Raw genomic sequence first — 27294 nt, forward strand, 5'->3', positions numbered from 1 at the left:
CAGAGCCCCCCTGCAGACAAAACTTCATTCCTAACCCTGAAAACAGGGAAAGAGGGAAGTGAAGAGCAGGAAGATGGCAGCAGCTCCAGGGACAAGACTCTGAGGCCAGACTGGATCCAGCAGTGAGGATCAGGGAAGTGGAAAGCCCATTTCTCCTGCTCTGCAGGTGTCTGTGTCCCCTGCTGACAGCTCCAACCATCCTGGCTTGCTGACACTGCAGAGTCATGGAGGCTTTACAAAGCATCAGCAGAGAAAGCCTTCCCTTCAGGCTGCCCCCAGAGCTCCCAGCACTTGAAATACCACCACAAAGCTGCTGAAGCTGAGATGGGGGCTGACAAGTGACCCCCAGCTGCCTTCAGGCTGCAGGCAGCACGTGGCTCTGGCCACCAAGGCAGCCCCCAGGCAGGAAGAGCAGCTCCATCCCTCCCCAGCTCCTCCAAGCCTCCTGTGCCTGCTAGGTGCTCAAGCTGCCAGAGCTGTGCTCCTCCAAAGCCACCAAAGCCCCAGCTCTCTGCCTGGGCCTGCCCTGAATCGTGCCCCTGGGAGCAGGTTCCTGAGAGCACAAGGTGCTGCAGATCCCTTCTCAACCCCCCCTGCATGCAAGCAGCACGGCTGGGCTGGGCAGCACCTACCGCTCCCTGGCCTTGCCACACAGCAGCGGCCCGAAGTGGAACACCCTGGTGCCCAGCACATACTCCTTGGAGAGGATGGCCTCAGCTGCCTTGCTCTGCCTGCAGCGAGGAAACACCTCCCTGGGCACAGGGAGTGAGGAGCTGTGAGATGCTCTGAGCACAACACCTGCTCCCAGAGCCCCCACTCTGAGCGCTGGCCGAGGCAGCAGCAGCGCTGCCCAGCTCCAAGCACAGCAAGAGCTGCTGGGGGGCTGAGGGGCTGAGGGGCAGAGTCTCAGCTCTGAGCTCAGGGGCAGCAGAGCGGGATGGCCCCAGGGGCCAGCCTTACCGTGGCTCCTGGCTGATGGTGGGGTACAGGCAGCTGCCCCTGCAGTGCAGCTGGTAGGGGCGCTTGGTGCCCAGCAGCTCAAAGTGCAGCCTCTGCTCAAAGCTGCCCAGCAGCGCCGAGCTGAAGTGGACCTGCAGCACCACCTGGCCCTGGGCAGGCACTACCCAGCGGTAGCTGCTGCTCCTGGCAGGGAAAGAGGAACCTTCAGGCACTGCTGAGGAGCAAAGGAGAGCAGGAGGAGCTGGGCACTTGCTGGGGGGGAGCTGGGCTCAGCAGCCTCCTTGGCAAGCTGGCCCTGAAGCAGAGGGATCCCTCCTCCCCCACGGCTCACCTGGCACAGCTCTCTGGGGCTGGCACAGTGCCCGTGGGCCTTCGGCCCTCCTCAGAGGGATGGATGGAGGCTACCGTGGCTGACCTGCGCAGAGCTCTCCTGCCATCCCCAGAGCTCCGCTTCCTCCTCACAGCTTCCTGGCTGCTGGAGGCTCTTGCCCCCCTCCAGTGGCCTCTGCCTGGGGCTCCCTGCTCCTCTGAGAACTTCAGCCCAAAGGGAGAGAGCAAAGGGAAATGTGCCCTGAGAGCCAGCCCTGCAGGGGGGGCTCAGCAGAGCACAGGGGCAGCACCCCCTCAGGGGAGGCTCTCTCCCTCCCAGACTTGCCCTGTGCTCAGGGCAGAGAGCAGAGCTCTGTCTCTTCTGGACAGCCAGAAGGGATGGCTGCAGGCCTGGGGCCCTGGCACCTCTTCACTGCCCTTCCACTCTGAGCCTTTGCCACCCCCCCTGCCCCCAGCCAGCCCTGGCACCTTCACTGTGCGCACAGAAGCAGCCTCCTCTTCTGGCCCTGGGGCACCTTGTGGCAGGAGGACAAAGTGCTGCTCGGCCTCTGCCACAGGCAGCTCTCTCTTGGCTGGGTAGTGAGCCACAGAGTAGAAAGCAGTGGGGGGCAGGGGGGGCCCTGAGGGACCCAGGCCCAGCTCATCCAGGACCTACGGCAGAAGAGCAAACCTCGGTCATGCTCCCGGCACCTCCATCCTCACCCCTCCTGAAAGACACTCAGCTGTTGGCCAGCTCTGATGGAGGGAGGTGGAGCACAGCCCCACCCCCAGCCCCAGCCCAGGCTGCTGGGCAGGCTCCAGAGCAGTGCCAGGGCCCACAGGGGGCACCTGCAGAGGAATCTCTGCTCTGAGTGGCTCAGCTGAAGGAAGCAGTGCCCTGGAGCTGGCCTGGCACCACCTTGCTCTCCAGAGCGGGAGAGCAGCTGGCAGGCAGGAGGCCTGCACAGAGAGCACTCCCTGGCTGCCCCCAGCCAAGCCACAAGGCTGCTGTGGGGCAGCAGCAGCAGCCTGGGCAAGGCTCTGTGCCCTTGGCACCCGCTGGGACACAAGGCCCCAGGGCCCCCCCGGGGCAGGCTCCGGCGCTGAGCCTCGCGGGGCTCTACCTGCTCCGGCCTTGGCAGCCTCCTGCTCTCCAGGATGGTGCTCAGCACATCTGCACAGCTCAGCACCTCGATGTCTAGGCAGGGCACCCCGACTGCCTGGCCGCCGCCTGCCCCTGCTGCACCTTCCCCTTCCAGCTGGGCCAGCTTGCGCTCCCCCAGCCTCTTCTGGAGCTCCTTTCTAGACTTCTGCCTCCTGAGGCGGGGGGAAGGCTGCTGCTGGCCTGCTGGCTGCAGCACCCCTGGCTCTGCAGGGACACCCTGCACCCTGTCCCAGCAGGACAAGAGATGAGCCACATGCTGCCGTGACGCCTCGTAGCTCTGGAACCGCAGGGCCAAGCTCTGCTCGCTCTGCTCCCCTGAGCAGCTGTCTGCCAGGCCCAGCTTGCTCTGCTGCTCTTCTTCTTCCCTGCCAGGTGCAGCAGAGGCTGAGCACTCCTGGGCAGAGCCCTTCTCGGTCCTCCTCTTGGGGATGCTCTGCTGCCTGCCGGGGGCCTCCTTGCTGCTGCCGCTCGATGTCTTTGTGCTCTGGGCAGGAGGAGCAGGAGAAAGCCATCAGCATTTCCAAGCTGCAGGACACTGAAGATCTTGGCAAGAGCAGCCCAAGCCTCACCCCAGACCTGTGCTAGGTGCTCTACAAATCCCAGGCCAGAAGGCAGCTGGCACCCACTGCAGCTCCACTGAAACCCAAGGCCTCGGCGCCAGACCCACGAGGAGGCAGCAACTGAGGAGCTGCTCCAAGCCCAGCAGGGAACTCCAGAGCCCTCCTTCCTCCTGGGCAGGCCCTGGGGCTCCTTTCTGGGCTGCTCAGCACCCCTGACTCTTTGGCAAGAGACACCTGGGCCCTGCTGCTGGCCCTGCTGCTCTCTCCTGCCAGACAGGCAGGAGCAGACCTCACTTCCCAGAGGGGACCTGGCTCAGGGCTGCAGGGCACAGGCAGGGCAGGGAGAAACGCTGGAGCAAAGCCATCCAGGCCTTCCCAGGGCATGCCTGCAGTTGTGTGGAGCCAGGACTCAGAGGCAGCCTGATCCCAGAAGAGCAGCTCAGCCACAGGGCCGTGGCAAAGCCCCCAGGGAAGCAGCAGCAGCAGCAGGAGGCAGCAGCTGCTGTCTCCCAGCACAGCCCCAAGCAGGAGCAGGCTGCCCAGCAGGGCCTGGGGCTGCTGGGCTCTCAGCAGTGCTGCAGCTCAGCAGCAAGGTGCCCAGGGCTCTTGCTCACACAGCCACCCACCTGCCTGACCAGGCTTCTCTTCCCTCTGCCTTTGCCCTGCTGCTCCAGCTCCTCTGCCTCCTTGCAGCGCTGCTGCTGCTCCTGCTGCTCTCTAGCCAGCTGCAGCCTGCAGCGAGGCAAAGGGAAAAGAGCTCTTGAGAGTCACCCCCACAGCCCTGGGCTTCCTCAGCCCTTCTCCCTGGGCACAGCCTGCTCCTTCCAGAGCACAGTCACAGCACCCAGAGGCTGCAGGAGCTCCCCTCCTGCAAAACAGGAGTCCTGCTGGAGCCCAGCTGTGACCCAGGCAAACCTCTGCTCTCTGGCCTCACACAGCTGTGCCTCACACAGCCCCACAGCACATCCCCCCTGCTTGGGGGAGGGAGGGCTGAAGGGGATGGCAACCGAGGCCACGAACTCAGAGAGCCTCCGAAGGGCGAGGGCAAGGCAAGCCCGGAGCCCAGCTGCCTGCAGCAGGCTCTGAGCCCGAGGCCTCGGCACCAGCAGGAGCAGGAGATGTTCTCAGCCCCCAGCAGGAAGCTCTCTCCTCTGCCGGCAGCCAGGCAGGGGGAAGGCACCACCCCTGTGCCGCTCGGCATCGCCACTTTGGGGCTCTCCTCCGGAACCCCCCCGAGCTCAGCCCAGCTCCCCAGAGCAGGGACACCTCTCCGGGAGCCTGTGCTGGGCAGCTCCCCACAGAAGCCTTACAGACCTCTGCTTCCTCTGCCGCTGGAGCTGCCGGATCCTGCTCTCCAGCTGAGCTTGCTGCTGCTGCGGGAGGGCAGCAAACTCCTCCTCCCCCAGCTCCCAGAGCAGGGCTTCCTCCCTCCTGGCTGCAGCTTCCTGCTCCCGGCCTGCAGCAGGGGTCAGAGGAGAGAGCATCAGCAGAGCTGTGCTGGGGGAGCCGAGAGGAGCCCCAGCCCAGCCCCCTGCCGGCAGCTAGCAGGGAGCTCCCAGCCCTGCTCCCAGCTCCAGAGCCCCAAGCTAGCGCCAGGCTGGCAGCTCCTCTGCCTTGCTGGGCTCAGGCCCCAGCGTGGGGCACAGCTGGCTGCTGCTCAGACACTCAGCCCCAGCAGCCTGCACTTGGGCCCCAGCTTCAGTGCTGCAGCCTGAGAGAAGTCTCCCAGCCTCAGCCCTGCTGTGCTGGCAGCAGGAAGGAGGCTGAAGGCTTCCTACAAACACCTCTCCCCAGCTGTGCTGTGAGCCAGCTCCACCTGGGCAGGGCTGAGGGCTGAGGGGAGAAGCCTTGGGAGGCAGGGAGATGAGGAGCCTCACCTGCCCGCTCCTCTGCAGCTGCCTGCCTGGCTTGCCAAGAGCCATAGTCCTGCAGCAGGTTGACAAAGTAGATGTGGGGTCGGTTTCCCACAGCCTGGAGCAGGCAGAGGAGAGCAGAGAGCGTGCTGCCTGCACAGAGGCTCTGCAGGCCATCAAACACCACTCCCTGGCAGCAGTCCCTCAGCTGTGGAGAAAGGCCAAGACAAAATCAGCTGTGCCCTGCCTGCAGCTCTGGGCCACTGGGTGAAGCCCCTTGGCAGAGGGCAGCAAGCAGCTGTCCCCAGCTCTGAGCTGTCCCCAGGGCCCTGCCAGCTGCTGGCATCTGCAGCTTCCCCCAAGGAGAAGAGAGTAGAATAGAACAGACCAGGCTGGAAGAGACCTTCAAGGTCATCACGTCCAGCCCCTCACCCAACACCACCTAATCAACCAACCCATGGCACCCAGCACCCTATCAAGTCTCCTCCTGAACAGCTCCAGGGATGGGGACTCCACCACCTCCCTGGGCAGCCCATTCCAATGGGCAATCACTCTCTGTGTAGAACTTCTTCCTCACCTCCAGCCTAAACCTCCCCTGGCACAGCCTGAGACTGTGTCCTCTTGTTCTGCTGCTGGGTGCCTGGGAGAAGAGACCAACCCCCACCTGGCTACAACCTCCCTTCAGGGAGTTGCAGAGAGCAAGAAGGTCTCCCCTGAGCCTCCTCTTCTGCAGGCTAAGCAACCCCAGCTCCCTCAGCCTCTCCTCACAGGGCTGTGCTCCAGACCCCTCCCCAGCTTTGTTGCCCTTCTCTGGACACCTTCCAGCAAGTCAACCTCCTTCCTAACCTGAGGAGCCCAGAACTGGACACAGGACTCAAGGTGTGGCCTAACCAGTGCAGGGTACAGGGGCAGAATGACCTCCCTGCTCCTGCTGGCCACACTCTGCCTGATGCAGGCCAGGATGCCCTTGGCCCTCTTGGCCTCCTGGGCACACTGCAGGCTCATGTTCAGCCTACCATCGACCAGCACCCCCAGGTCCCTCTCTGCCTGGCTGCTCTCAGCCACTCTGACCCCAGCCTGTAGCACTGCCTGGGGTTGCTGTGGCCACTGTGCAGCACCTGGCACTTGGATGTGTTCAATCTCCTGCCCTTGGACTCTGCCCATCTGCCCAGCCTGTCCAGGGCCCTCTGCAGAGCCTCTCTGCCCTCCAGCAGATCAACTCCTGCCCCCAGCTGGGTGTCATCCCCAAATGTACTGAGCCCAGGAGCCCTCCAACAGCAGGACTCCTCCTCCTCTCCCAGCCCTCCTGCGCTGCCTGGCCCTCTCCAGCAGGAAGCTCTCCTTCCCCCCCTGGCCACGCACCTGCAGCCTCTCGGAGAGGATGGCCACCAGCAGCTCCTGGGGCAGCACACAGCTCCCCAGGCCCAGCTCTGCCACGCCGCTGCCCCTGGGGCTGAGCCGCAGCTGTGCCGGAGGCGCCGAGACCAGAGGAGAGCCAGAGGAGCCCTGGGGGTTGAACAGCAGCACACTGAACATCCCCAGAGCAGAAAGCCCCCTGGGAACCCCCTGAGCCATCCCAGCTGCTGGCCTTGGAGCTCTCACTAGCAACAAACTCCAAGGCAAGCGTGGGCCAGAGGCTGCAGGGGACAAGCCTGCAGAGCACAGCCCTTGAGCAGCAGCCCCCAGCGCTGGCAGCAGCCCACAGCACAGGAAGGACAAGCAGGAGCTCAGGCCCAGGCAGCGTGGGGCCAGGAAGGGTCCTGCTGGGCCAGCCTGACCTTCAGCTGCCCAGGGCAGTGCTGCAGTCCCCACCCCTGAGGCACTGCAAAGCCACAGAGATGGGGTGCTGCGGGACAGGGTGCAGTGCTGAGCTGGCAGTGCTGGCTCAGCAGCTGCATTTGATCCTCCTTCAGCCCTGCCCCAGGCAACACAGCTCCCAAAGGGAAGGGAAAGGGCCCTGGCATCAGCCAGCGCAGGCCAGGCCTCACCTGGGAGCCTGAGGACTCTGCTGCAAGCTGTCTCTCCACAGACATCTTCCTCTTGCCTGCCCCAGCTCTGGCCTGGCCTGGTGAGCTGAGGGAGTGCTGGCTGCCTCTGTCCCCAGAGCTGGGCTGGCTCAGGCTGCGGCTGAGCCTGGCCTTGGAGTAGCGTCGCCACCCCGGGGAGCCTGCAGAGGGCACAGAGGACTCAGGGGGCTGCTGTGGGGAGCAGCCAGGCACCTTCCAGAGCAGTGGGCACCCTGGCAGGGACAGTGCATTTGCAAGGCAGAGAGCTCTGGATGCATTGCCCAACCTCTGCTGCCCATCTCCATGGAGCTAAGAGCTCCACGGGAGACAACCCCAGCAGGGAGCCAGAGCCTTCTTCCTGCCAGCAGCTTGCAGGCCAGGCAGCTTCCCAGCTGAGCACTGCAAAAGCAGCCCAAGCAGAGCCCAGCTGATGGCCACAAGGGCCAGGCTGGAGCTAGCAGGCAAGAGAACAGCTCCCAGGAAGATGCTGGAAGATTGCTCCCCCAGCCCGAGCAAAGGAAGCTGTGCAGAGGAGGCAGAGTGCCCCTGCCCGAGCCCTCGGGCTGCAGCCTGAGTGCCCAGAGAGGCTCTCGGGAAGGGCTCTGCCCCGCTCCGTGCCGCAGCCCTGCTCCCCAAGCCCCCCGGGGCCGTGCCACTGCTCTGGAGCCGGCAGAGGCGCAGCCCCGGGGGCTCCCGCAGCGCCGCTCCGGGCCCAGCCTGGCTCCTTACGGCCATCCTGTGGCTGCTGCGGGCTCTGCTGGCTGCCGGCGCTGCACAGCTCCCGGGCTCGCCGCCCTGCCGCGCTGCTCCCGGCCGCCACGGCCTCGCTCACCACAGCGTCCAGGGACAGGCAGGCGGCGCCGTAGTGCTTGGCCAGGGCGGCCGCTGCCGACGTCTTGCCTGCAGAGAGAGGGAGGCTGCTTGGGGACCCCTGCGGCCGCAGGGCTTGCCGGGGACAGGCTCTGCCAGGCCCCCACGCAGCTGAGGGCTGCAGCCCACCTCAAGCCTGCGCCCAGGCTGCCGCTTCCAGCCCTGTGCCAGCACCGCTCGGACCCTGCCCTGCCCTGGGCTGCTTGCCCTTGCCTCGGGCAGCAGCTGGGCACAGCTCGGGGCTGGGGAGCGCTCCGCAAGGCAACGTGGAGCACGGCAGCCACCGTGGGGCCATGCGGCCACGGGGACAGGCTCACCCTCCTGGGGGGAACGAGAGCCCAGCTGCCTGGGCACAGGAGGAGCCACAGCCCTGGCAGCAGCTGCTGAGGGCCTGGGGCCAGCCCGGCAGAGCCGTGCCTCACCTCCCGGCACCTCAGCCGCTCAAGCCAGCGCCATGGGCCGCCAGGACACATCTCCCCTGCTTCCCCCCTCCTCACAGCCCAGGCTGCAGCTCAGCTACCTGCCAGGGGTGCCCCATGGACGATGACCACGATGCCCCTGCCCTGTGGGGCTGCAGCTCCTTCGGCAGACGCAGCGCTGCCCAGGGCCAGGACCCTATGGACTGGGCTGGCCTGCGGCTCTTCTGAGGCCTCCCTGCTGCCAGTGGTGCTTTGCTGATGCTCTGCTGTGCACACACAGGTACAAGAGTCAGCCTCCTGCCCTCCTCTCATCCTCCTCATCCTCACCAGCCCCTCGGCTCCCGGCAGAGGAGACTCTGCTCAAGCCAATGGCACACCCATGGGCTCGCCCTGCCCTTCCTCTCAAGCCTGTGCAGATCAGGCTCTGCCCTGGATGCTGCTCCAGGTGCCCACAAGTGGATGGGCTGGCAGAAAGAGGAGAGCAGAGCATGCAGCAACACCCAACAGGACTGAAGCCCGGTCTCCTGCCATGAGCTGTCCACATGGCCCTCATGGGAGCGTGGTGCCAAGCTTGCTGAGCAAGAAGGGCAAAGCCAGAAAGGAGCATCTGAGACAGTCCCAAGGCAGAGGCTCCATCTGGGGCTCCTCCAGGAGCTGGGTGCTTGAGGAATGGCACTGCAGCAGATGTGGCTGGGCTCTGAGTTCCCCAGAACAGCCCTCAGGAGGTCACCCAGAGCCTCCTCAGCTTGCAGTGCCAGAGAGGACAGCAGCGGTGCTGCCCTGCCTAGCACAGCTTCCCCATCAGCCTGATCCCAGCAGCTGCTGGGGCAAAGCTGAGGCTCATTTGGCAAAGCTGAGGCAAATTGCCCAGGCCTTTCCCTTGGCCCTGCTCCCCCCTGCCAGGAGCCATCCTCATTGCTTCCCCAGGCAGGGCAGAGAGGAGCTGGCTTTGGTTGCACTGCTGGCTGTCCCAAGCCACAGTTTCACCAGGGCCTTGCTCCACCCAGCTGGGGCATGAGGACTGCTGGAGCCCCAGAGAATGAGGCCCTGGAGAGCTGGGGGCTGGGCTCCCTGCTGAGCCCCCACTCAGGACAGCCGAGAGCAAAGCCTCACCCTCGTCCTGGGCTGTGGGCTGCTCAGGCTTGGCCTTGGCCTGCTGATCCTGCAGCCTTTTCTGGCCCCGAGACAGCTGCAGCAGCTCTGGAGGCAGCTGCTCCCCCGGGGCACGAGGAGGCAGCAGCAAGGTGCTGCGGCAGTCGAAGCCTTCCAGCGCCCTCAGGATCTGTGCATGGGGAGGAGAAACCACCCCTGGGAGGCACTGCTGGAGCTCCAGCCCGGCCCGGCCACGGCCACAGCCACGGCCACAGCCACGGCCACAGCCCCAGCCCCAGCCCCAGTCCCAGCCCCAGCCCCAGCCCCAGCCCCAGCCACAGCCACCCCCAGCCCGGCCCGGCCCCAGCCCCAGCCCCAGCCCCGCCCCCGTCCCCGGCCACAGCCCCAGCCCCAGCCCCAGCCCCAGCCCCAGCCCCAGCCCCCGCCGGCCCGGCCCTAGCCCCGACCCCAGCCACAGCCACAACCACAGCCACCCCACCCAGCCACGCCCCCGGCCCCAGCCACAGCCCCAGCCACCCCCCTCGGCCCCGGCCAGCTTCCCCCTCTTGCCTTCCTCCCAACTGCAGGACCAGCCAAGCCCCTCCACAGCCTGCCAGCAGAAGAGGCTAACTCTGAACCACCACCCCCCCAGGCTGTGCCCTGCCTCCTGTCTCCATCTCCCTGGCACAAGGCTGGGAACACTGCAGTGCCCTGAAGCTGCACAAGGTGGATGTGGGGAGCAGAGCTCCTCTCTTTACCTGCTCCTCAGCAAGGTACTGCAGGTCATACTCCAAGGAGTAGAACTCGATGGGGAAGCTGCAAGGGTTCTTCACCACCACTGTGCCCTGTGCCCCAGGGCTGGATGGCAGCACTGGCCCCAGCTCCAGCACTTCAGGCTGGAACTCCAGCCGTGGCTCCAGCCCACTGCCTGAGACCAGCAGCTGGAGGTGCTGGCTGCTGTGGCAGATGTGGATCTTCAGAGTGCTCCTGTAGAGCTTCTGAAAAGAGAGAAGGGCAGAAAGCTCCTCCAGGAAGTGCCAGGGCCTCAAACTCACCCTGTGCCCCGAGGCCAGGGCTGGCAGCAGCACCTCTGAGCTGAATGGAGAACAGAAAGCAGGACAAGGAGGGCTGCTTGGAAACTGGAAAAGGCAGAGTCAGGCTCAGGGAAGGGAGACACTTGGCATGCTGAGAGTGCTGAGCCCCTGGCCCAGGTTGCCCCACGGGGGAGATGCCCCCCAGCAGCACAGGGCTTTGCCTTGCATTTTGGAGAGGGAACCTGGAGCAAAGAGCTGCTCAGCCTGAGCCTGCTCAGCATAGCCCAGGGCCCTCTGATCCCCCAGGAGCCAGGTGGGAGAGCTGCTGCTAGCCCAGGCTGGGCTGGGCAGAGGGACTCCCCAAAGGACTGGCCCTGCCAGGAGAGCAGAGCAGGCTGCTGGCTCAGGAGTGCTGCTGCCAGCAGCTGAACCTCTCCCTGCTCTCTGTGCACCTCCAGCTCTCCTCAGCTGCCCTGGAGCAGAGCTTCTTGGAGCCTGCCCCATCAGAGGAGGTCTTTCAGCACTGCCTCTCCCAGCAGCTCCACAAAAGGCTGCTGGCTCTGTGGAGCAAGGGCAGGGGCAGTGCTGGAGCACGGAGCTGTAACCTTTGCCCTCTGCAGGCTGCTGGCAATCTGCCTCTTGTGGGCAGCAGGAGTGCCCAGAGGTGGGAGATGCCCCATCCCTGGCACCACTCCTGGGGCAGTGCAGTGCTCAGCAGAAAGGTCTGCAGGCTTGTGGTGCCCAGACCCAGCCCTGGCAGCGCTGTGGCGGGCAAGGAGCAGCTGAACAAGAGGGGCAGAGGAGCTCTCCCTGGCCAGACAGGAGGGGAGTCCTCTGCTCAGGGCTTGGCTCCCCAAGCCCCCTCTGCAGAGGCTGCAGCAGGGGAAGCTGAGCTTGCAGCAAGCTGCCCGTGGGGGCAGGGCTCAGCTCCTGCTCCCAGCCTGGGCTCTCCTGCCCACACTGCCCTGCCAGACCTCCTGGGGGGGACCCCAGCCCAGCTCACCTCTTCCACGGGGCAAAACCTGACTCGCAGGTTGCACCACTGCCCGGGGGCCAGGACTCCAGCTGAGGGAAGCACCTCAAAGACGCCGGCCTTGGCCTTGGGCTCCTGCAGCAGCTTCCCACGCCTGCTGGCTGCCAAAGGCTTGTCCACCTGAGCACAGAAACCAGGGGCTGAGGTCTGCTTGCTCTGGCAGGACACAGCTGGCTTCCTGCAGTGCTGGCACTCCTGGCCTCAGAGCACCCATCCCAATCAGGTGGGGCCAGCCCTGGCCTAGAACTGGTGGCCAAAGCCAGAGGCAGGCCAGGCAGCAGGGGAGGCTGCTCCTGACGAGAGGAGCAAGGGCTGAAGGTGGCAGAGAAGGGAAGCAGCAGCTGCTCAACAGGCCCAGGGCACCCTCCAAAGCCTCCTCAGCCCAGCTGGAGCCCAAGTGCTGAAGCAGCCAGAGGAGCAGAGGAGGCAAGAGAGAAGCAGGAAAGGCAGCCCAGAAGATGCAAGTGGCAGAGTGTCTGTGCTTTACCTTCTGAGCAGGCTCCTCCCTGCTGAGGAACCACTGACAGGGCACTGGCAGCTGGTTGTAGAGCCGAGTGGTCTCCTCCTGGCACTGCCCACACTGGAGAGGGGAGAAGTCCAGCCTGGCCCTGGAGAGGCAGAGGGAGGGCACAACCCCCCTGGCACGCAGGAGCAGACGAACCGTGGGGCCTCCTGTCACCTGGTGAGGCACAGAGCAGCCAGGTGAGCTCCAGCTGGCCTCTGCTGCTGGCCCCAGCCTGCCCCCGCAGGGGGTGAGGGCAGAGGGAGGGGAGGAGGCACAGGGCACCTGGATGGGCAGCAGCAGGGCCGCCTGGCCCAGCGGCAGGGTGGCACTCTGGGGCTCCAGGCACACGGTGAAGCTCCTGCTCTGGGAGCAGGGCAGCTGCTCCACGCGCTCCAGCTCCACGCTGAAGCCTTCAAGAGATGGACAGGAAGCAGCTGAGGCACAGGGGACAGCAGCTGGGGCACCAGCAGCCTAGGGCCACCTGAGTGTCCTGCCTGGCAGCCCTGGCAAGGACTCTGCCTCTCCAGAGCAGCTGCTGCTGCTCCTTCTCCCCCGGCACCGCTGCAGGCCCAAAGCTTGGCACAGCCAGAGCCCAGGCCCCAAGGGGGGAAAGGAAAAGGTTTCAGCTGAGGAGCTGCAGCAAGGCCAGGGAAGGACACTCAGACCTCTTCAAAGGAGAATTCCCAGCTAAGATTTGCCCATGCCCTGCTGCTGCCTCGAAACAACTGAGGGAGGCCTCTGGGCACCCTGCAGACACAGCAGGGCAGCGCTTGGTGCTGCTGCAGCCTTGCCTCAAGGGCCGCTCCAGAGGCCTGTCTGGATACAGCACAGCCCCTGCCAGGCTGTCTCCTCAGCCAGGGCTGAGCACAAGTGCCACGACCTCAGGAACTTCACACCAAGCAGCTCAGCAGCACCCAGGCTCCAGCTCCTTGCAGCACAAGGCCAGAGAGCACCCAGAGAAGCTCAGCTGCTGCTGCTGGCAGCCAAGAGCAGAAGGTGCTGAGAGGTGCCCAAGGTGAGCAGCCCATCCAGCCCCTGCAGGGCAGAGTTAGGGCAGCCACAGGCAGGCCAGGCCCCTGGGCACTGCTGGCCAGCAGAACTCAGGCTCCAAAGCAGCAGGTCCCCAGCAGGACAAAGCTCCCCAAGAGCTCTCCGTGGCAGTGGCTCAGGCTGAGCTGCCACAGGCAGCTCTTGCAAGGCCACAGGAAGGGTCTCCAGCACTGCCTACCTGTGCCACACAGGAGCTGCCCAGGCACTTGGAAGGACACAGGGAAGTGCCCCAGGCTGGTGACCTTCACGCTGCGCCTGTGGATGCCACCCAGCCCCACGCAGCCAAAGTCCAGGATGTACTCAGGCAGCTCAGCTCTGCAAGGAGGAGGGAGGGCACTCCTGAGCCCACAGCCTGGCCACGTTGCCATGGCATGGGAGGTGCAACTCCAGGGCAACGACTCAGCTCAAGCCCCTGGAGCCCAACACCTGAGCAGCTGCTGCCAAGACTCTGGCCGCTGCCAGGGAAGGCAGGGCCCAGCTTCTAGCAGCTCCCAGGGGCACCTTCAAGCACAGCTGGCTGCCAGTGGGCACTGCCCACAGCTCCTGGGCCACTGCACACAAGTCCACTGCACCTCCACTGCTCTCAGTGCAGCTGCTGAGCCTGGCCCACAGCCCACCCCTGAAACTGCTTCAGGACCTTGTCAGCAGAGTTCTCCCTCCCCCTCCCCCCCCAGGAAATCTTCACCACTCTGCACCCAGCTCTGTCCCCAGAGCCCCAGGGGCCGCAGCCAGCAACCCCTGTGAGAGCCACAGGAAGGTCCTGTCCAGAGCCATCCCACTGGGAAAACACAGCCAGGATCTGCTCTGCACAGCACCTTCTGCCTGAGCTGGAGCCTGCTGCTCCCACTGCTCAGCATCAAGGAGCAGAGGGAAGGACCAAGCGACCTAGGGGAGCCCTGCAGTCCCACCAGCAGCCAAGGTCCCTGAGGGAGACTTTGCCAACCTGCCCTTCGGGTCAGATGTGGTCTGGTGGCACCAGGAAGCCAGCTCTGAGCTGCCTCTTTCAGGGCTGCCCAGCAGGGATGGTGTCTGGGCTGGCTGGAGGGGCCTCATGGTCTGCACTGGGTCCCCTCAGCTCTAGGCACAGAGCCCAGCATCTGTGGGGAGCTGAGAGCAGCTCCACAGCTCAGGGAAGCGAGGACACTCAGCTGCTCCCAGGCAGCAGGGCACAGCTCTCAGGAGCAAAGCCTTGCTGCTGGCCACAGCTGCTCCAGGCTCTGCAGAGCCCAGCAGCTCTCAGCAGCAGGGCTGCACTGCTGGCTGTCACCCCCAGAGCACCTGCAGACGGCCAGGGATGTCCTTACTCACTCGAGAAGCCTGCGGCGAGCAGGCAGCCTCAAGGCAGCTTCCTTTGGGGCGCTGCAGGCCACAGCTGCCTGCTGCTCCAGGATGTGCTCCTTGAGCAGGATGTCCTCCAGCTGCACCTGCAGCCCAGGCTCCAGCTGAGGCAAGGAAAGACAGGGACTGCTCAGCAAAGCTCCTTCCCAGGGCATGGGCTCAGCTCCCCAGGAGGCTCCCAGCCTGCTCTTGTTGGGAGGGCTGAGGGAGTCCTCCTGCCCCACTGCCTGGGACACCTCCAGCTCTCTTTGGCAGGACCTTGTCTCCAGAGCTCCCAGCTCCAGCCCCTTCAGCTGCCCAGGCACTGCAATCCAAGCTGATCTGGCCAGACACAGAGGGACAAGCCAGGGACCTGCCAGAGCTCCAGGCATTGGCCTGCCCCCAAGCAGTGCCAAAGCAGCCTGGAGCAAAGGCCTCTTGCCAAGGAGGCCAGGAGGAAGCTGCTGCTGCTGCCTCTTGGAGATGAGCAGCGAGATCACAGTCCCAGGGCTGGCTCAGGATGCTGCTCTCAGGCTCTGCACACCTGGCAGAGCTTGGCTGGGGGGCAAGAAGCAGCCTAGAGATGGGGCCCCAGCAATTCATCCCCAGGAGCAGGGCCTGCAGGATTCCCCCCAGGCTGCCAGGAAGCTCCTCCAGCTCCAGCAGGGACAACTAGCAGAGCTGGAGAGCTGAGCTGATGATGTCCCAGCTAAGTGGGGCAGGGAGGGCCCACCTGTTAGCAGGGCACCCAGAAGCCTGCTGTGGGCTCCAAGGGGATCCCTGGCACAAGGGGCAGAGGCTGGCAGGTGCCACACGGGGCAGCAGCTGTTCTCACCGTGGCGTCCGAGTCATCTGGGGGTGGTTCTGTGGCTGCAGCCTCCCCCAGGACATCTGCTCTCTCTCTCTCCTTGTCCTGGGCCAGCTCCCCTCTCAGCTCCCTGAGAATCTGCTCCCATCTCTTGTTTCCTGAGGGCAGAAACCCCCCCTCAGGTGGCAGCGTGGGCATCTCGGCTGGGCAGCCCCCTCCCCACACCGCCTCTCCCAGCAACGCTCCTCCAGCAGCTCTGGGCAGTGGGAGCTGCTCCTCCTGCCTGCAGCCCGAGCTTCAGCCCTGCCCAGCTTCCTCCCCCAGAGCAGCAGCTCGGCCCCTGCCAGCTGATGCCCATCCAAGCCTGCCCAAAGCCCTGCCTGCGTCTCGGCCAGCAGCTCGGCAGGGCTGCAGCAGGGAGTCTGCCGGGACACAGCCCCCAGGGACTGCCAGAGACTCAGGAAGCAACCAGTGCTGCTCTGAGAGCCCTGCAGCCTCCAGGCTTGGCTGTGGGAGATGGGGGAAGAGGCAGGGGAGCATCCTGAGGAGCAGCCAGGCAGTGCTTGCCTTGGATGTTCCTGGGCAGGTGCAGGCAGAGCCTGGGAAAGCTTCCCTCTCCTCTCAGGCAGATCTCCTCTGGTTGCAGGTGACCCACTTGGAGCTGGAAAGCCTTGCAGAAGAGCCCAGGCACTTCTGGCAGGTAAGAGACTTTCAGCACCTGCTGCTGGCCGGCTTCAAGGCAGCCCTGCAGGGAGAGGAGGGAGGGAATGCAGCAGAAAGGCTTGGCTGGAGTTGAGGCACAGCTGGCCTGGAGGGTCTGAAAGGCCTCGTCCAAGCCCAAGGATCCTGTGATTCCATCCCCCTCAGCAGAGGCAGCTCCCAGCCCTGGCTGCTGCTGGGGGATCTTCCTCTCCTCTTCTCTTTCTCCCCATTTGTTCCCTCCAAGCCCAGCCAGGGCAGTGCAGGCTGGCACAGGCACAGGCACAGTCCCTTGTGCTGCCCCCATCCTCACCGTGCTGGGCACCACCAGGGGCACGCCGGGCAGGGGGCTGCGGGCAGTGGCCGTGCCAGGGCTCAGCACCACGAAGGTGAAGGGCAGCTTCCCACTGTTCTGCAGGGTCACCTCTGCCTCCAGGAGCGAGTCCCACAGCTGCAGAGAGGACAGAGGAGCGGGCAGTTAGAGACAGGCCTGGCACTGGGCATCTCCTGCAGCTGGCACTGGCACAAGAGCCAAGGCAGGCAGCACAGCAGAGCAGCAGGAGAGGAGGGCACTTGGCTCTGCCAGCTTCACCTGGGGACCCCCAGCCACAAGGGAGCTCTGGGCCCTGCACAGGAGCTGAGCTTTGGGGCACCCTGCAGAGGGACAGCACCAAGCATGAGAGCAGAGAGCAGCCAAGTGCCTTGAGGAGGACTTAGCATAGAAGGGGCCAGGCTGGCAGGGAGCTCCAGAGCTCAGCCAGTCCATCCTGCCCCCAGGCAGCAGGGAGCTCCAGAGCTCAGCCAGTCCATCCTGCCCCCAGGCAGCAGGGAGCTCCAGAGCTCAGCCAGTCCATCCTGCCCCCAGGCAGCAGGGACCTCCCCGCTCAGACTTCCCAGCTCGGGTGGGGTGGGGATGGCCATTCCAGAGCAGCTTGGAAGCAGAATGCATCACTCCAAGGTGGTGCTTCCAAGGCCTGGAGCCAGCACAGCAGCTAGCCCTAGGGCTCAGTGGGCAGCCCCCAGCAGAGAGGGCTCCAGACAAGGAGAAGCCTGCGCTACCTGCAGCCCAAAGTCCAGCTCCGTGGTGTCCAGGTGGTAGCTGAGGAGCGAGGCCTCCCCACGCAGCCTGAGCTCGTAGCTGGGGCCTCCCTGCACCCTGCAGAGGGCCCTGGCACAGGCCACAACGTTGGGGTGGCCAAAGAAGCTGAAGGTGACCTGCTGGCTCTGGCCTGGCTGCAGCAGCCCGTAGAGTGGCAGCACATCGAACACCTGGGGAGGAGAGGGGGAGAGGCTGAGCAGGGGAGGGGCTGAGTGGGGGGAGAGGCTGAGCAGGGGAGGGGCTGAGTGGGGGGAGAGGCTGAGCAGGGGAGAGGCTGAGCACTTGGATTGGGAAGAACTTAATCAATGCACCACACCAAAGTCATTTGGGAGGGATCCTGGCAGCAAGAAATTCTCTCTGCTGCACAACTTGGCTTTCCAACCTTCCTCACTGGCTGGAGGATCACACCAGGTGCTAAGCTGAGAGGCCTGGCAGCCAGGGGGGCCTCCAGCCCAGCTCCCCTGACTCCTGCTGCTCCTCACTCTCTGATCTGCACTCTGCTGTCTCTCCAGATGCTACAGCAGAAGCCACTGGCAAATGTCCTCTCCAGCACTTGCTTAGTGACAGGGTGAAGAAGATGTGCAGCTTGTGGCCAGCACGCCAGGGGACATTCTCCTGCCCCTCTCCTCTGTCCTGGGGAGGCTACCTCTGGAGTCCTGGCTCCAGTGCTGGGCTCCCCACTTCCAGAGAGACAGGGAACTGCTGGAGAGGGTCCAGTGGAGGCTGCAGAGCTGCTGAGGGGCCTGGAGCAGCTCTGGGAGGAGCCCTGGGGCTGAGAGCCTGGAGAAGAGCAGCCCCAGAGGGGAGCTGAGCAATGCTCAGCAAGAGACAAAGGAGCTGTGGGGGGCAGGAGGCTGGGGCCAGGCTCTGCTCAGTGGTGCCCAGGGACAGGAGAAGGGGCAGTGGGCACAAAGTGGAGCCCAGGAGGTTCCATGTGAAGAGGAGGAGAAAGTTGTTTGGTGTGAGGTTGCTGGAGGCCTGGAGCAGGCTGCCCAGAGAGGTTGTGGAGTCTCCTGGTGTGGAGAGCTTCCAACCCCCCCTGGGCACTGTGCTGCTGGGCAAGCTGCTGTGGGTGCCCTGCTGGAGCAGGGGCTTGGACTGATGATGCCCAGAGGTCCCTTCCAAGCCCAGCATGCTGGGGTGCTGTGAATGCCCCCAGAGCTGCTGCACAAGGAGTGTTTTGGCTCAGCCCTACACCATGTCCTGCATGGCCTCTCCATGCCCAGCTGCCTGGAGGGATGTGAGGCCACTCTGTGAGCAGTGCTGAGGGCCAGCAGTGGCAGTCCCAGCTGTGGAACTGCTTCTCCCACTGCAAGGCTGGAAGCCAGGCAGCTTCCCACTTACCTCCTCCAATCCCAGCCTGTGGGGCTCTGTCTCCTTCAGCTTCATCAGCTGCCTCATCCCAGCTGGGCTGGGAGCTCCCACAGCACCTTCCAGGGCCCCCTCCTGCTGCACAGCACCTTCCAGGGCCCCCTCCTGCTGCACAGCACCTTCCAGGGCACCTTCCAGGGCCCCCTCCTGCTGGGTGGCACCGGACAGCAGCTGCAAAGCAAGCACCAAGGGCTGCAGTGAGCAAGTGGCTGCTCTGGGTGAGAGCACTCTGCTGCAGGCTCCAGCACCTCCTCAAGCCAGGGGCAGCTGAGATGGGAGCTGGGAGCAAATCAAGTCTGGCTATGGCCATGGCATCTGCTGAGTGTGGCTCCAAGGCCAGCCCCAGGTCAGGCCTGGGCTCCATCCTCACCTCCTACACACAAGCTTGCAGGAGCCTGGCAGAGAGCCCAAGGGGGCAGCTGGCAGCCTGGTGCCAGTCCAGCTCTGCTCCCTCCTGCCCAAAGAACATGTTGAGAAGCTCCTGCCTGGACAGCTTAGGTTCTCCAGGACCAAAGCAGGGACACAGCTGCCCCTGAGACTCCCCAGCACAGGCAAAGGAGGACTGAGGGAGGGCTTGGCCCAGCTCTCCAGTTTCAGGTGGTGCTTTGGTTTCATTCCATGCCCTGATGGCTGCTGGAGAGCTGAGGAGCTCCACCAGGTCATTATTCTCCAGACACCCTCCTGAAGAAGGCAGCTGAGATGTTTTCCTGCCCTGCAGCAGCTGGCAGCTTGTCTTTAACCTCAGAGGTGCCAGCTTGCAAAGGGAGCCTTGGCTCTGGCCTTCTGAGCCCTGTTTCTGAGAGAGGCTTCTGGGCTTGCTCCTCCAGCTCCAGAGGCTCTGCTGCTTCAGGAAGCTCAGAAGTGCTTTGTGCTGGGGCCTGGCCACCAGCAGGCTCTGCAGGAACGCTGCTGGGACAGCCTTGGGCCTAAGCAGAGCTACATCTCCCTGGCAGACAAAGCACTGGGCAGGGCTGAGTCTCCCCTTGGGTCAGGTCCCTTCCTGAGCCCTGACAGCTCTGGGGCTGTCTCTGCCATCCCAGCCCTTGGCTAAGGCCAGGATGTGCCAATGGCTGGGGCTGAGCAGGTGGCCCCTGGGGATCAGGGCTTGGCACAGAAGGAAGCTCAAAGCCTTCCCAGCAGCATGCAGGTAAAAGCCTCATTTGACACTGGGAAACAACCCAGCCCAAACTCTCCAGAGGCCAGGAGGAGCTGAGGGAGGCCTCCCCCAGCCAGACTGTCCTGTTTGTCCCTCCCCAGCAGCCCTGTGTCCAGCTGCTGGCCCTGCTGCCCTTCCTGCTCTCAGGTGGCCGCGGGGCCATGAGAAGGGAGGTTGGCAGCAGCAGGGCTCTGGGGGCAAACTGGGAGGTGTCCCAGGAAAGCTACCTCTGCTTGCAGGCAGTCCTGGGCATCTGCTGGCTCCTGGGCAGGGTCCCCCACTGCCCCCAGGGCTTGGGCTGGCTCCTCCACACCCCCATGGCCGGAGCTGCTCCCTGCAGAGGCCGAGCGCTGCCCGCAGGCTCTCTCCTCCTGCGCTGCTGGGGCCGGGAGGCTGCACCTGGAACAGAAGCTCCCTGTGAGCAGGGACTGCAGGGGCAGGCAGGGGAGACTGCCCCAGCAGCTCCTGGCTGGCCACTGCTGCTCTGAGCTCAGCACTGGCTCTGGCCCAGCAGCTCCAGCCCAGGATGGAGCAGGGCCAGGCTCTGGGCTGCCCAGCTTGGCACAGGGGCAGTGCAGGCACCTGGCTGCTGGCAGACAGGGCAGAGGCCAGGGCTGGGGGCCAGGAAGGGCACCAGGAAGGGCAACCAGACACACACTGTGCAAAAAGGGAGACTGAGAAGCAAAGGGGCAGAGCCCAGCAGAGACCTTCTGGTGGCCTTGCAGCACTCCCAGTGCCCTACAAGGAAGCTGGGGACAGCCTTGGGAGCAGGGCTTGGTGTGCCAGGCCCAGGGTGGGGGGAGGCTTGAACTCAGAGATTCAGAGCAGACACAAGGCAGACATTTGGGATGCTGAGGAGAGGGAGACACTGGCCCAGGGTGCCTGAGGAGGGGGGAGATGCCCCATCCCTGGCACCACTCCAGGTCAGGGGAAGGTGGAAGGAAAAGAAGCTACCAGCCAGGTTGCAGCCAGGAAGCGATGGAGCCCTCAGCCTCTGTCCTGTCCCTGCAGCAGCCCCAGGAGCTGAGGCTTTGTCTCTAAAGAGACAAGGTGAGAGCAGGGGCTGAGGGCCCTGGGGCTGTGCAGCCTGCAGAAGAGCAAGCCCAGAAGGGATCTTCTGAGTGCTGGGCAAGAGCTCAAGGGCAGGGGGCAAGAGGATGCCTGTGGTTTGGCAGCAGCAGAGCAGCTGTGCTTGGGGGGACAGAGGAGTGGCCACCTTGGTCTCTGCAAAGCACAAGCAGGACAGCAGGAAGGAGAAGAGCTGCAAGGAGAGGGCAGAGGTGGCCATACCTCAGCTGGCTGCCCTGGCTGTCTGGCAGCAGCTGCCAGCAGTAGGAGACAGGCAGCTGGCTGCAGTTGCTCATCTCCAGGCTCTGCACAGCTCCAGTGCCATTGAGGATGCAGCCAAAGTCCACAGCCATGCTCTGGAAGTGCAGGTTGGGGCAGCAGACTTCTCCCCGCAGCAGGACCTGCTCCTGGTGAGGGTGCTCCAGGAACTGGATCCTCAGAGCCTGCTCCACTTGCCAGGAGTGCAAACCCTCTTCATGAGCAGGGTTAAAGCTGATGCAGAGCTGAAGCTCCTGCCCTGCCTCCAGCTTCATGGGCTGCAAGGAGAGGAAGAGCATCCAGCAGCCGTGGGATGCCGTCCCCAGGGCTCAGGGCATGAACCATGGCAGTGCCCAAGTGTGGCTCCAGCAGGGCCTGCCTGTGCCAGCCCCACCCCACTGCTGGCCCAGCCCCCCTCAGGCTGCAGCAGAGGCACCAAAGCCCCCCCCAGAGCAGCACCCTGGCACCAAGGCTGTTTGCCCTGCTCCTCCCAGCACTGCAGCCTGGCCCTGGCAGGGCTGGCACCGGCAGGGCACAGGAGTGGTGCCCATGCCCACATCACCACGTGTCTGGCAGAGCCTGTGCCCAGCCCCTGCCACTGACACAGGGGGCAGGCAGGGGCTGGAGGAGCATCCTCAGCCCTCTCAGAGGCAGGGCTGCCCTTGAAGGGAGCAAGCTGCTCCTGAGGAGCAGACAGAGAGCTGAGGCTGGCTGCTGGGATGGCTTCCAGGAGGCAGCTTGACTCGCTGGCTTGCCCAGAAGGGGCTGGAGCCCTTCCCTGCATCTCTTAGAGCCAGGACTCTGAGAGGAAGCTGCAGCAAGGAGCCAAGCAAGCCACAGGGCAAGAGGAAAGGGCCTCAAGTCGCACCAGGGGAGCTTCACTTTGGCCATGAGGAACAAGTTCTTCCTCAAAGGCTGTCAAGGCCTGGCCCAGGCTGCCCAGGGCAGTGGTGGAGTCCCCATCCCATGGCAGAGTCCTGGGGATCTGGTGCTGAGGGCCATGCTTTAGTGGTGAGCTGGCAGTGAGGAGTTCCCAGTTGGCCTTCTTGAGCTGAAAGGTCTCTTCCCACCCAAAGCATCCCATGGCTCTCTTCCCCATTCAGAGGGTATCTTCTTCCCTCCAGCAGCTCATTCCCAACCTGATTTAGCTCAGGCCAGCCCTCTGCTGACTCCACAGAAGCCAAGTCTCTCCTGGAGGCCCTCCCAAGAGCAGCACAGCAGCACAGCCCTCCCTCTTCCCACTCCAGCAGCAGCAAGGCCCAGGGCTGCTCACCTGAGCATCTGCAGGCAGGGGCTGCTGCTCCACGTCGCAGATGGAGAAGGGCTGCCCTAAGGCCAGGACCATGCTGAGTGGCAGGGGGCAGATGTTCTTCAGAGACAGAGGCTGGGCCAGGGGAGTTAGGACATCCCCTGCTTGCTGCAGCCACAGGAGAGAAGCATCAACCAACCTCAAGTGCCCAGGCACCTCCTTCCCCTTCTGATGCCTTTCCAAGCCTTCAGCCCCCACAGCTCAGCACAGCTCCTCTGGACTCTTTGGGTTTGTTTCTGCCCTTCTGGAAGGGCTTTCTCTAAGCACAGCACAGCTGCTGCTGGCTGCAAACCACAGCACTGCCCAGGGGCCAGGGGCACAGCCTCATGGGCCAGGCAGGGAAGGGGACCCCGAGAGGAGGCAGCTGCTGCCAAAAGATCAAGCCCAGAGTGTGAGCCCAGAGCATCTGACTCCAGTGGTGTGTCCTCTCTTGGGGACAGCAGCACAAGAGGAGTTCCAGTCACCTAGCTTGCACCCCTTGCAACCTTTCCAGCTCCAGGAGCCTCCTCAAAGCAGGGCTGCTGGGCAGGAGGCAGGGGAGGGCCTGCAGCAGCCTAAGGTTGCCTTTGACCAGGCACAGCCAGCCAGCACCCTCCAGGCACCTGCTGCCCCTGCTACAGTGACAAGATGCTGAGGGGCATCTGCCTGAGGAGCAAAGGCTGAGAGGCCTGGGGCTGCTGAGCCTGGAGAAGAGCAGCCCCAGAGGGCAGCTGAGCAATGCTCAGCAGGAGCCAAAGGGACCAGGGGGTGGGGCCAGACTCTTCTCAGTGGTGCTACACCAAGGAGGGCAGAGTCGAGCTGCTGAGGCTGTTCCCAGCCCCAGGGGAGCCAGGAAGGACCTCAGTGCTAATGGCCAAAGCTTGGTCCTGCTGCAGTCATCAGCCAAAGCCCTGGGGACTGGGAGCAGCTCTTTCCCCTCCTGCTTGCAAGCCCAGCACAGGCAGCCCACAGCTTCCAGCCAGCAGCCAGGGCTTCAGTGCCAGGATGCCAGCCAGAGGCTCACCTTCTCCACGTGGAAAGAGATTGCTGTGGAGGACATCTGCAGGGCAGGAGCAACGAACTGGCAGCTGAGCTCCACCTGCAGGATCTGTCTCCTCCTGGCCTCGCCGCCCACCGCGGCCTGGCACAGCAGCTGCTCCCTCACCGCCTGCAGGGAGAAGCCACAGGGCACAGGGGGGCTGCCAGCAGGGGGCCAGGAGACAGCCTGCAGCTGCCAGCCACGGCCCTGCCACTGCCCTCAAGTCACACTCACTGCTCCCTCTTTGCCCCTGCCCTCCACAGCCTCTGCTGCAGCCCAGTTCTGCTGAGCTCCAGAGGCCATCCTGCTGCAGCCAACAGCCACACAAAGCTCTGGGCAGGTCTGTGCTGCCTGGGACAAGCCCTGCCCCAAAGGACTCTGCCCTGGCTGTGCACAGCGCTGCAGAAAGCTGGAGGAGCTGCTGGGATGGAACTGGAGCTAGTCTCAAGCTGTGCCAGGGGAGGGTCAGGCTGGCTGGTAGGAAGAAGTTCTTCCCAGAGAGAGAATTGGCCTCTGGAATGTGCTGCCCGGGGAGGTGGTGGAGTCACCGCCCCTGGAGGTCTCCAGGGAAAGCCTGGAGGAGGCTCTCAGTGCCAGGCTCTGGTGGATTGGACAGGGCTGGGTGATAGGTTGGACTGGGTGATCCTGGGGGTCTCTGCCAGGCTGGTTGATGCTGTGACTGCAGGACAAGCCCCAGGGGAGGTGATCTGATGGGGAAGGCTCAGCCCTCGGGAGGGAGCTCACCTGGGGAGTGCTGGAGAAGGCTTCCAGCATCACCTCCATCGTCTGGCCTGGCCTCAGCTCCATAACCTTGGGCCGGAGCTGAAACACAGGGCAGGCAGCTGCGAGGCTCTGGGGGGGAGCTCTGGCCTCGGTGCTGCTGAGGGCAGGGAGCTGTCCGCGCTGGGCAGGCAGGGAGCAGCCTCCTAGGGTCCAGTAGAGGCGCTGGGAGCGGCGGCCTCGGTTGGTGACCTGGAAGCTGTAGCAGCAGGGAGCCAGGCTGCAAGAGGAGCAGAGATGGACAAGGTGAGCAGAGCTGCTGCTGCCCAGCGCTCCCCCAGCTGGTGCCGCTGCCGTCTGACCACACAGCTGGCAGTGCAACCCCCTCGGAAAGGCTGAGCCGGCTCAAAGCTTCAGCAGGAGCCAGCCCTTGCCTGGCCCTGAGCTTCTCCCCTCCCAGCAGCTGCTCTGTTTGCAGCCAGCCAGGAAGAGCTTCCTGCAGAGCTGTCCCGACGGGGCACAGCCGAGCCCAGCCCCGGCTGCCCCAGAGCCCTTCCTCCTTGCCGCAGGCCCGGAGCGGCAGCGGCAGGGAGAGGACAGAGGCTCCGCACGGAGCTGGCTCCGGCCTCGCCGGCGGCACCAAGGCAGCAGCAGAGCTGCTGGGCAGGGCCCTGGCCGCTCCCCGCTGTGCTGCTGCTGCTGCTGCTGCTGCTCAGGAGCTCCTCGGCTCCGTCTCAGCTCGCTGCTCTGCCGCTGCTCCGCTTTGTTTCCAGCGGCAGTTCCAGAGAGGGGGGGTGGGAAACCCTTCCCTTTCCCCCCTTGCTTCTGCCCGGCTGCCGGCCGGCTGGGGGAGTGCTGCTGGAGCCTCCCCTCCGCCGCTGCCCAGCGGCTCCACTTTCCCTCTCGCTGCGGACAAGGGGGAAGCTTAGCTCCTGCTTTCGCTTTGCCTCTGCCATTGCACCCAGAGCGCGGCTTGGGCTCAGGACATTGCCTGCCTGCAGCTCCCGGCACAGCCTCTTGCCCTGAGCAGAAGTTCCCCACCTGAACATTGCTGTGTGAGGAAGCTGCCTCTGGAGCTCAGGCAAAGCCTCCGGAGTTTGGGGTTCCCCCCTGCCCCCCCTTTGCTCTGCCTTTGCTGCAGGCAGCAGCTCAAGGCAGTCCATCTTGTGACCGAAGCAGAAACTGCAGCTCCTGGGCTCTGGCTCTGGAGGGGAGCTCAGGTTCAGAGTTGTCTTTTCCCTTCCTCTGCCCAAATCGTTCAGCTGCTGCTGAAGGTGCCTGGGATGGGGATCCTTCCCAGCCGGGCCCAGGAGCCTGGGCAAGCTGTACCAAAGTTGTGCTGGCCTTCTCTGGGGGCCTTTTGGCTGAGCCAAGTCATCAACAGCATTCTTCACGGTCCTGCCCCTGAGGAAGGCTCCCAACCCTCCCCAGCACATCCTCTCAGCTGCTGTGGGCAGGGCAGCATCCCTTGGGCACTGCAGCGAGCTGCCCTGGCTGAGCCCCTGGCAGCAGCAGGAGCTGAGGGACACCTACCTGAAGCGAGTGCCCAGGCTGAGCTGCGGAGCCAAGGGCCTGTCCAGGACGATGGTGCTGCCGACGCCGAGGGCCCGCACGGGGATGCCGTAGCCACGGCTGTGCTCCACCAGCAGCTGCACCTCGGCCTGGAACTGCCCTGTGTCGTCCAGATGGGCTGTGACAGACACAGACACCTGGCCCTCGGCGGGGATCACTCCTCGGCTGGGCTCGACCCTCCAGCAGCAGCCTCTGCCAGCCTGCAAGACAAGGCAGAGCCCAGCTGAGGCTGGAAACCGGGGCCCTTGGGGCGAGGAGCTGAGGGGAACAGAGCAGAAAGGCTTCACCTGCCTGCAGCTGAGCCAGGGGGGCTGCAAACAGCACCTCTGCAGGAGCTTACACCCCCCTGTGCCCCCCTCCTCTCACAGACTCTCCTCAGTGCCCCCCATGGCACAGTATCACCAAGGCTGGAAGAGACCTCAGAGATCATCCAGTCCAACCTGTCACCACAGACCTCATGACTAGAGCATGGCACCAAGTGCCACCTCCAATCCCCTCCTGAACACCTCCAGGCATGGGGACTCCACCACCTCCCTGGGCAGCACATTCCCATGAGCAATGACTCTCTCAGTGAAGCTTTCTCCTCACCTCGAGTCTAAACTTCCCCAGCCCAAAGGACACCCAGCCTCAAGAGAAGGTTGGTTCCTCCTCCAGTCTCCTTGGAGGCCTTTTGCTCAGAGGCCTCTTGAAGTACTGAGGGGCTGCAAGAAGTTGACTTTTCTCCAGCCAGTCCCAGGGAGAAGATCAGAGAATCACAGAATGGTTTGGGGTGGAAGGCACCTGCAGGATCTTCTAGTTCCAAGCCCCTGCCCTGGGCAGGGACATCTCCAAGTCGAGCAGCTTGCTCAAAACCCCATCCTCAGTTCAAAGCTGAGACCCAGGCTTGTTCAGCCTGGAGAGAAGGAGGCTGAGGGGAGACCTTCTGGCTCCCTGCACCTCCCTGAGAGGAGGCTGGAGCCAGGGGGGGTTCAGCATCTCCTCCCAGGCAATAGGACAAGAGGAAATGGCCTCAAGTTGCATCAGAGGAGCTTTAGGTTGGGCATGAGGAACAAGTTCTTCCTCTGGAGGGCTCTCAAGGCCTGGCCCAGGCTGCCCAAGGCAGGGGTGGAGTCCCCATCCCTGGAGGCATTTCAAGGCCTTGGAGCTGTGGTGCTGAGGGCCACGGTTCAGTGCTGAGCTGGCAGTGCTGGGTTCAGGCTTGGCCTGCAGGATCTGAAAGGTCTTTTCCAACCCAAGGCATTCTGTGATCCCAGAGCTCCAAAACCATGACTCCCACAGCCAGGGAGCTTCCACAAAGGAAAGGGAGAGCTTGGAAAGAGGCTCCAGGCTCACTGCTGCTCCAAGATCTCCTCAAGCTCTGTTCTCCTGAGGGCTGCCCCAGCTGAACCTGCCCCCAGAGCCAGGCTCCTCTGGCCACCTGGGGATGGAACATCTTGCTTGCTCTCTCAGGCAGCCAGCTGGGAAAGCTGCAGATGCAAACCAAGCCCCAGGTGGCCACAGAGCAGCCATTTCCCTTGGAAGCCTCTCCAGATACTCACCACCTCTGCCTGGAAGGCTGCAGGGATGGGGCTCTGATTGCAGAGCTGCAGACTGCGGGAGACGTCCTGCAGAACTGGGATGCTGCCAAAGTTGATCTCTTGGGGCTGCACAGAGACAACTGGGCCCTGCCCAATGCTCACCAGGTGGATTTCCTGCTCCAGCAAGCAGGGAGTGGGAGAGAGAGAAAAAAACCACACTCTAGGGAAGGCTGGCAAGGATCAGACAGCTCTGAGGCTGCTCCTGGACAGGAGAGAGCTCTGCCTGCTGGCACTTGGCAGTGTTGGAAGCCTGACCCAGGAGGCCTGCAGCAAGGGTGGGCTCTGGAGGGACCCCAGCTGAAAGCCACAAGCTGCTGTTGACAGGGGGAAAGAAACCAGCCTGCCCAGCCTGCTGTGCCAGCAGCAGCTCTCCTGCCTGTGCCCTGTGCCTGCTTCCAGCCCTGCTGCTGCTCAGGCTTGCCCCAAGCCATCCCTTTGCTGCAGAGCCTTCTCAGCTCATTCCCAA

The 27294-nt window shown here is 64.2% G+C and overlaps 1 protein-coding gene across 1 annotated transcript in view; it reads right to left on the bottom strand.

The window, feature by feature from the left end:
• LOC137455230 (hydrocephalus-inducing protein homolog) overlaps nt 1–27294 on the bottom strand; it is a 59248-nt gene that overhangs the window by 14133 nt on the left and 17821 nt on the right. The window contains exons 17-46 of the mRNA XM_068165851.1: nt 26790–26942; nt 25213–25451; nt 23704–23959; nt 22945–23088; nt 21906–22049; nt 20597–20910; nt 19534–19705; nt 18124–18321; nt 16740–16949; nt 15994–16131; nt 15549–15726; nt 15009–15139; nt 14165–14298; nt 13035–13171; nt 12089–12216; nt 11789–11980; nt 11272–11421; nt 9993–10232; nt 9256–9424; nt 7583–7753; nt 6836–7014; nt 6210–6353; nt 4872–5055; nt 4309–4450; nt 3621–3726; nt 2394–2918; nt 1759–1941; nt 1292–1494; nt 961–1143; nt 633–752 (exon numbers count right to left, since the gene is read on the bottom strand). Coding sequence (XP_068021952.1) covers nt 633–752; nt 961–1143; nt 1292–1494; nt 1759–1941; nt 2394–2918; nt 3621–3726; nt 4309–4450; nt 4872–5055; nt 6210–6353; nt 6836–7014; nt 7583–7753; nt 9256–9424; nt 9993–10232; nt 11272–11421; nt 11789–11980; nt 12089–12216; nt 13035–13171; nt 14165–14298; nt 15009–15139; nt 15549–15726; nt 15994–16131; nt 16740–16949; nt 18124–18321; nt 19534–19705; nt 20597–20910; nt 21906–22049; nt 22945–23088; nt 23704–23959; nt 25213–25451; nt 26790–26942 — 5567 coding nt within the window. The remainder of the gene's footprint in view (nt 1–632; nt 753–960; nt 1144–1291; nt 1495–1758; nt 1942–2393; nt 2919–3620; nt 3727–4308; nt 4451–4871; nt 5056–6209; nt 6354–6835; nt 7015–7582; nt 7754–9255; nt 9425–9992; nt 10233–11271; nt 11422–11788; nt 11981–12088; nt 12217–13034; nt 13172–14164; nt 14299–15008; nt 15140–15548; nt 15727–15993; nt 16132–16739; nt 16950–18123; nt 18322–19533; nt 19706–20596; nt 20911–21905; nt 22050–22944; nt 23089–23703; nt 23960–25212; nt 25452–26789; nt 26943–27294) is intronic.

The sequence above is a fragment of the Melanerpes formicivorus genome, unplaced genomic scaffold, assembly GCF_026170545.1.
Source record: "Melanerpes formicivorus ecotype bairdi unplaced genomic scaffold, bMelFor1.0.p_v2 SCAF_93, whole genome shotgun sequence".
Lineage (NCBI taxonomy): Eukaryota > Metazoa > Chordata > Aves > Piciformes > Picidae > Melanerpes > Melanerpes formicivorus.